General features: G+C 37.8%; 1 protein-coding gene across 2 annotated transcripts in view; it reads right to left on the bottom strand.

Moving 5' to 3' along the window:
• Nucleotides 1-1144: 1144 nt before the first annotated feature.
• LOC136872738 (arrestin domain-containing protein 2) overlaps nt 1145-8658 on the bottom strand; it is a 192872-nt gene continuing 185358 nt past the window's right edge. For both annotated transcript variants that reach the window (XM_067146567.2, XM_067146568.2), the window contains one exon: nt 1145-1686. In XM_067146567.2, coding sequence (XP_067002668.2) covers nt 1562-1686 — 125 coding nt within the window. In that variant the 3' untranslated portion in view covers nt 1145-1561. The remainder of the gene's footprint in view (nt 1687-8658) is intronic.

Raw genomic sequence — 8658 nt, 5'->3', positions numbered from 1 at the left:
AGAATGGAGAGTGTTGCTGGAATAAAAGATGACAGGGAAAACCGGAGTACCCGGAGAAAAACCTGTCCCGCCTCCGCTTTGTCCAGCACAAATCTCACATGGAGTGACTGGGATTTGAACCACGGTATCCAGTGGTGAGAGGCTGACATGGAGGCTCCTCCTCGTAAATGGTATTAGACAAAAAACAAAATTATTCCGTGTGGTAGGAATTATTTGATAAGATACATAACTTGAATCTTCACTTTTGCATACAGGTTACATTTTCAGACTTTTTATTTTCTACAACAATTTCTGAGTTTCATTACATAATTAATTAACTTTAACATTTCTTCATATATGTAGATTTCAATCCTAATTCGTTTTAGACCTGAACTTCCAGATTATAGCTTAATTAGAGTCTGATATTGGACTCCAGTAATACAATTTCAAAAGTAACAGCACTGAACAAACGAAAACACCAGGGAACATGTATACCACCACATTAAATTTCACTATATTTCTAGTAACCTTGTTACCAACACAATAAAAATGTTACTAAACCTTCCACATAACAATACCATCGTTAAAATCTGTTGGTAGTACGCGAGAAAATATTTAACTTCTAGTTTGCAAAACTGCAGCCTATGTATCTGGCTATTTATCTGACAGTTGTAGTACCGGCCCTAAATAGCATATGATTTTACCTTGATGTTGGAGCAGTGGGTGATATGGAAGGTATATAGGCTACTTTTCTTCTGGTGGATTTGAGTCTTCTTTTTGGCCAATGATGGTTGCAATGCTCTTAAAATATATCCATGTTTGCTTCGAGTATTACCTACAGTTGAGATCAAATTCAATGCAACCCCTTGGTGCTATCAAAACAGGGTAATACTGCTAGCTTCTGCTTGGTGTGAGGATGGAAATCTTGTTTAAGATACCAGTCTCTGTGTGTAGGATTTCTGTATACAGTGTAGTAACTGATGACCATTTTTTCAAATCAGATTGTTTAAGAATAATGGCTCAACGTCTGTCTAGCTTTTTCTCCTCATAGCCAAAGAACATTATAAGTCATCCATGTAATTTAGTCATTTTGTAGGCATAAATTCACAAGGCACTCATGCAGATAGAAGAAAAAGAAAGAAAGGAAAAGAAGAAGAAAACTTACTTTAAAATTTTAGTATAATTTATTTACTAAAATTTTGTATAATTCATCTATTGTAAATAAGACCCATAAACCTAATGGAACAGTGGGACATATTTGTTAAATAATGCAGGTACACCTTTATAAATGTATACATTTTACATGTGCATTTTGCTTGTCATACATAAGTACAAGTATTATATACAGTATTGGTTAATGAGTACCAGAACTATGCAAATAAACTGATAATGATGATGATGATCCTTTAACTGCTGATGGTTTAAGGAGATTCCAGAGTGTAAGAATTCTCCAGATGTCTCAATCTACCAACTCTGGTCTCTTACATTTAAGTCATAAATGGTGGTATTGAATCATGCAGCCTCAAAATGAGAAAAATGTCTAACCAAGTGCATTATACAGCCATGCACGGATAGATAATGTTTACGTCTGGAACTGGTAAGTGGGATAGCGAGGAGCAAATTCCATATTACCTCTGGTGTATTCGTTGTCATCCTCGTCTCGTGTGTCCTTTTTCCCTTGCATGCATTCTTCATATGTTGGTGGGTCTGTGAATATACGCACAATCATATTAATGTAGATCAAAGATGTAGTAAAATAAAATATTACTATCACTGTCTACTGGTATATTTACATATCATAGGCTACAATATTGCACACTCTCTCCCCTCCTTCTACTCCACAAATAATATCGATAAACAGCTAGCTGACTTGAATCATTCCAATTCATTCACAATCAATCAATCAATCAATCAATCAATCAATCAATCAATCAATCAATCAATCAATCAATCAATCAATCAATCAATCAATCAATCAATCAATCAATCAATCAATCAATCAATCAATCAATCAATCAATCAATGATCTGCATTTAGGGCAGTTGCCCAGATGGCAGATTCCCTATCAATTGCTTACCTCATATTTACATTTATTTATAATTGTACCCACCGTTCACTTAAATATTTTCAACAAACTTGGAAATTTGTCAAACATTTCCTTTGATTATTTATTCCAAACACTTACTCCACATCCTATAAATGAATTTTTGTCCCAATCTGTCCTCTTGAATTTCAGCTTTATCTTCATATTATGATCTTTCCTGAGAGCCTCCATGGCTCAGGCGGCAGCACGCCAGCCTCTCACCGCTGGGGTTCGTGGTTCAAATCCCAGTCACTCCATGTGAGATTTGTGCTGGACAAAGCGGAGGTGGGACAGGTTTTCCTCCGGGTACTCCAGTTTTCCCTGTCATATTTCATTCCAGCAACATTCTCCACTATCATTTCATTTCATCTGTCATTCATCAATCATTGCCCCAGAGGAGTGTGACAGGCTTCGGCAGCTGGCACAATTCCTATTTTCGGCGCTAGATGGGGCTTCATTCATTCCATTTCTGACCCGGTCAAATGACTGGAAACAGGCTGTGGATTTTCATTATGATCTTTCGTACTTTTAAAAGTTCCAGTCAAGATTATTCTTCTACTTACATCATTTCATGCCAACTCACCATTGACAGCTCGAAACATACTAGATACACGTTATAATTCTCATGTTAGGTCTGTATTGAAATGTACATAAATACAAAGTATGTATTAAAAATACAAAATATTAAATTCATCAAGGAAGATGAGGTCAGTGGATCCTTAAACTTCCTAGATCTCACAGTAACTCACAATAATGGTAACTTTGATTTAAACATTTACAGAAAACCTACTCACACCCCATTAACAATCAAAAATACTTCTTTACATCCCAACTCCCATAAATTGGCCACTTTTCACAGTTTAATTTACAGAGCTTTAAAAATCCCTCCAACACCCAAGAACCTAAACAGAACTAAATTATATAAAGGATTTAGCAAAAATCAATGATATAAACCTGAAATGATTAACTGTTTAATAAATAAGGTCAAATTAAAATTAACAACAAACCTCATCCCTGAAAAACCCAAAAAATCCAAATTTGTTACCTTCACTTACAACAATCTAAACTTTCACCAGGTCTTGAACCCCATATAAAACAAAAATACCACTATAGCTTTTAGGACAACAAACACAACCAAAAATTATTTTTTAATCAGAACACAGTCAATTTGAACAAAAACATTTACTCAGGCTCAGGCATATACAGGCTCACCTGCACGCAATGTAAGGTCTCTTATATTGGTCAAACAGGCCAGAGTTTTCAAATTAGGTACTTTGAACACTATAATGCTAATAAACACAACAAATTTTCAGCTATGAGCTCCCATATGAAAGAAACAGTACATCACTTCACAACGATAGAACAAGACCTCACAATTATTAAAAGTATTTTTTGAAAGCTGCTTAATGTCGCACCGACACAGATAGGTCTTAGGGCGGCGATGGGATAGGAAAGGGCTAGGAGAGGGAAGGAATCATCCATGGCCTTAATTAAGGTACAGCCCCAGCATTTGCCTGGTATAAAAATGGGAACCACGGAAAACCATCTTCAGGGCTGCCGACAGTGGGGTTCGAACCCACTATCTCTGGAATACTGGATACTGGCCGCACTTAATGACTGCAGCTATCAAGCTCGGTTTATTAAAAGAGTAGACAAAGGAAAGTTGATGAATAAACTTGAAACCATCTATATATTTTTGGACCAATACTACAACAAAAATCTAAACCTCAATGATTTAATTGAAGACAAAAATCCATTATATGAAAGTTTACCCAAATTATTACAAACGCTGAATTTAAAACAAAATTACATTCTTAAAAATCTTAAAATTAACATCTTCTAGAACCTCCACTACTTTAACAAACACAACTCCCTTCATGTTCACCCCCACAAATCTCCCGCAACCAAACACGATTCCCTCCCTGCCCGACCAGGCAAATCTCTCGCAACCAACAACACATAAACTTAACTCCCCGCCTACCGCCTCCCCTCCACCACACCCTCCTCCGCCAATATCACATCAATACAATACTAGAAGCACAAGTGTCAGTCATTTCAATGCTACCATAGCAACTGATTAACACATTAACAGTCAAGGAGATAAATGAACATACACATAACATTGTTTTCTTCAACTAACCTTTCCATAACTGATTTACATCATTACAGATGAAAGGGTAAGTGATTATACTTTCTCCATTTCTTTTCTTTTTAAACCCACCTTCTCTTCAAAAATATTTTCCTAAGCATTCACTCTCCTCTTGTTACAGACTTTAAACCAAAAAGCTGTAATCAAGATCAATATACCTTCGACTTTCCTTGCTTCTACAACTACTTAAAGAAGACTGTTATCTTATCTTAACACATTCGACTTTCGCTCCTTCAAGCCAGATAAATATGACTATAGACTGCTGAACACCCTTCCTTGCTCCACAGCTAATTAAAGAAGACTGTTGTCTTATCTCAACACATACGAAATTAACATCTTTAACAGTCTAGCAACTTTACTTTCTTCTTATCCTCCAATGGGAGTATTCAAGGAAACACATTTCTGCTTCATTATAAAGACTGAGCTGTTTATCGCTCCACCCTCAACAGGTTTTGGGTGCATTGACTCAGCACTCCGGAGAGTGTAATCTTGTGAACTTGTGACATGCAGCTTGATACTATGGTTTTAACCAAAGACATTCTTATAATTTAATGTTAGACAAACATCTACATTGATATCCTCTTTTTACGAATTCTAAGAACAATCAGGATCCTGATTATTCACCTTACAGGTTTGAGTTTGAGGCTGATGATGCCCTAAAAATGGGTGAAACATGTCCCTTGTAACCTTTTATCATAAGATTTAATTCTTAATTTACTAGATCTCTTTGTATTGAATTGGTGGATATTAAAATAACACTTGTAACATACTTTGCATTTACATACCAGATAGTCGAGCATCTCGTCTCCTTACTCCCAAGTCTTCCCACCCCAAAGTTTGCAACATTTTAGTAGCATTATTCCTTTGTCAGAAATCACCCAGAACAAGTAGTGCTGCTTTCCTTTGAATTTTTTCTAGTTCTCGTATCAAGTAGTCCTGGTGAGGGTTCCATACACTGGAGCCATACTCTAACTGCGGTCTTACCAGAGACTTATACGCCCTCTCCATTCCAACAACATGCAAGCAGCAATGACAACAACAATGTAATCACCATTCTCAGTGTACTGCTGTTTTTATACACTTCTGGCTAAGTTTCCAGATAATTCTGGGTTTGTCACAACATCTTATTCCCACAAGATATCCAGAAAGTTCTAGGATTAATATGCAGTTATCCTACATAAGTCAGTGTTCCAAAGTTCTCTTGAATAAGAACAATCCAGATAACTCTGGATTTCTCATAATATTCTATTACCAAAAAAATATCCAGAGGGTTCTAGAATGAACACAGAGATGTCTTTGGTAAGTTATTATTTCTCAGTTCTCTTGAATTAGCACAGGCACACCTACAGGTATGCTGCACTTACTTGAAACACATGTGAAAAATTGTTTACTAGTTATACACATAACCTAACCTACATCAATAATCATTGTTTCTGCTACATATAATATTTAGGGCTTGGGAATAAATTCTAAACAATTTTCATAGACAATTAATCTGATTCCATTTGGGAGCTCTCCAGAAATGTTCAAATTTCTAAGGAGCTAACTATAGCTCTACCTTTTCAGAGCAAGCATATGCAGAGGCAAACCACTTAAATACAAGGAATTCAAGAAATCAGCAAGAAATTTAAGTAGATAACTTTCATCTTCAGTGATTAAAGTGTTAATACTAGAGTATGTTTTTGAACTCCTGTGTATAAGCTTAATGACTTCCAGATTTATTTCATTACAGTGAAAGAATGGCAACTTTCAGAACGTAATGACATCTTTCGCAGAAGTGAATATTTTGCTGCAAATTTCAGTCATAAAATCATCATTTGCTAAAATTCTGACATATAATTAATAAAATTTGAAAATTGTGATGTCATTGACTTCATGAAAACCTTCAATTAGGTGAACAGAGAGTCCTTGGATAAGATCAGTAGGGAATTTGGAGTCCAAATCAAACTGGAAAATATAATCAGAGACCCTAATAGGCACAACCACCAAGGTAAAGTTCTTTGGTCATCTCTCCCAAGCATTTGAAATCAAGACAGGCATGAGGCAAGGCGATGGACTTAACCCTCTCCTATTCAACTGTATCCTAGAAAAGATAGAATATGGAACTCAGAACTCGAACATCAAGGGATAATCCCAATCTGTCTAGGGAGCAAATAAGGAGGAATTAAAGTCAACTACTTGGATTTTTCTGACGACTTTGCTATACTATCAGAAAGTCCAGAGATTGCAACTATCCAGATAATAATAATTTTGTTTGGCTATTTTTAGCAGAGTGCGGGGCCCTTGTAAGGCAGACCCTCCGATGGGGGGTGGGCGGCACCTGCCATGTGTAGGTAACTGTGTGTTATTGTGGTGGAGGTTAGTGTTATATGTCATGTGTGAGTTGCAGGGATGTTGGGGACAGTACAAACACCCAGTCCCTGAGCCATTGGAATTAACCAATGAAGGTTAAAATCCACGACCCAGCCTGGAATCGAACCCTGGACCCTCTGAACCGAAGGCCAGTACGCTGACCATTCAGCCAACAAGTCGGACACGATCTAGATTAACCTCTTGGAAAGAATTGCCAGCCAAACAGAACTGAGGATCTCAACAGAAAAGACCAAATTCATGACAAACATCAAAGCTGGACCAAAATTCCTGGAAACAGAGATAAGATGGATAGAAAGGTTCAAGAAGTTCAAGTACCTTGGTGAAGCCATACAGAAGAATGGACTAGAAAGAGCTGCAGTGGAAGATCGGATCTCAAAAATGGAGAGAGCATACGGCTTGACAAAAATCATCTACAATAAGAAGTGCTTATCTGGAATTCCAAATTAAAACATTACAGCACAGTGGTCAAAACAGAATGCCTGTATGCCAGTGAATGCCTGTCCATGAACTACAATCTGGAGAAGCTAGACGTCCTGGAAATAAGAATCCTCAGAAAAATTGTGGGAGCTGTCCAAACTGAAAGCAGATGGAAACTTCGGAGCAACAAAGAAGTTTACCAGAAGGTGGAAAGAATCTTAGAGACCATGAAGAAAAGGAAACAGGCGTTTCTCACACATCTGAACAGAATGAACGCAAACAGACTTACCAAACAGATATTTGATTGCTTCTGGAGAAAAAAGATGACTACAGCATGGATTAAAGAAACAAAGAACGATATGGAAAGGTTAAGCATCTCAGAAGTCCAGCTGTTTGTAAGGAAAACGTTTAGGAACGCAATGAAGAATTTGGAAGGGGTTAAAGCTGCAGAAGAGTTAGGACAGAAGCAGGCCAGCGAACGCATGCTTGAGTATTGGACAGAGAGAAAACTCCACACGAAGAGAAAGAAATGAATTTGTAGCGTGATCCTTAGTGATCCATTTGCTTGTAAAAAAAAAAAAAGTTAACACTACGTACCCAGATTATTTAAAGTGGTGTAGGCGAAGTCCTCTGTGCTCGCATGATTTACACTTGCAGGGATATAATCACAGTTCAGTCAGTTTTTGCTACATAATTATAAAACTTTATATAAATTACATTTCTAGAATAAACCAGGAGAATGGTGGGGGAGTGAGATTAGCATAGCGGCTTACAGCTGGCTTTCTGCCCTTGTTGAATTTTACTGGTAACTTAAATTAGGCTTAACTAAATTCCAGGCAACTAGCTTGGTTCCAACTTTCAAGTTGGCTTTTCTTTGGTTAAAGGAAACAAATGTTTCTAATTACAGGCTGCAAATACCTCCTCCCCAAATGCAGACAGGCAACCTCCCCTTCCCAAACCACTGCTGACTGCCCCAGCGACATTCCTCCTGTACATCCAGGCTCCCTGCAGGTGGGCCACGTTAACACATAGAGCCTTCTTTTCCATTTCACTGAATTCTTAGACATTTTCTTTAACAACAACTTCCCTGACATATTAATATCCAAGTTGTGGTAGCATTTTGTGTGAGCAATTGAGGACCTATCTGATGGAGAGATAGTGGTTAATTCCAACTCTGTAAATACTTATCAAGACAAGTTTTCGAATTCTGGTATACAGGGTGAACTTTATGAAACCGACAAACTGCAGGGACTTATTCCTGACTGGAAATGGAGGAAAAATGGTCTTATGAACATGTGTCTGGAAATGCATCGTTGCGACAGTAGATGGCACTGACAAATGAAATTTTCTCTGACTACTTGCAGTGTGTTTCTTCTGTTGCAGATAGTGTGATTGAAGCAGCGTACTGTCGGAAGCAGAATGGTCCGGTATTCATGTCAGGAACAAGCCGAGATGGTGTTTGTGTACGGCCAAGCCAATGGAAAGTGTCGAGAAGCAGCACGGCTATACCAAAACAAGTACCCTCACAGACACCAACCACATCACACAACATTTCAAGCCCTTTTTGGGCGTTTGTGTGATCATGGGTTCTTTCGGACAGACGAACGTGCAGGGAGGCAGCAGACTGTGCGCACACCAGATCTGGAGGAACAGGTTC

This window comes from Anabrus simplex, chromosome 4 (assembly GCF_040414725.1).
Source record: "Anabrus simplex isolate iqAnaSimp1 chromosome 4, ASM4041472v1, whole genome shotgun sequence".
Classification (NCBI taxonomy): Eukaryota; Metazoa; Arthropoda; class Insecta; order Orthoptera; family Tettigoniidae; genus Anabrus; species Anabrus simplex.
The sequence above is the reverse complement of the archived record's forward strand: the minus strand, read 5'-3'. Positions and strand labels throughout refer to the sequence as shown.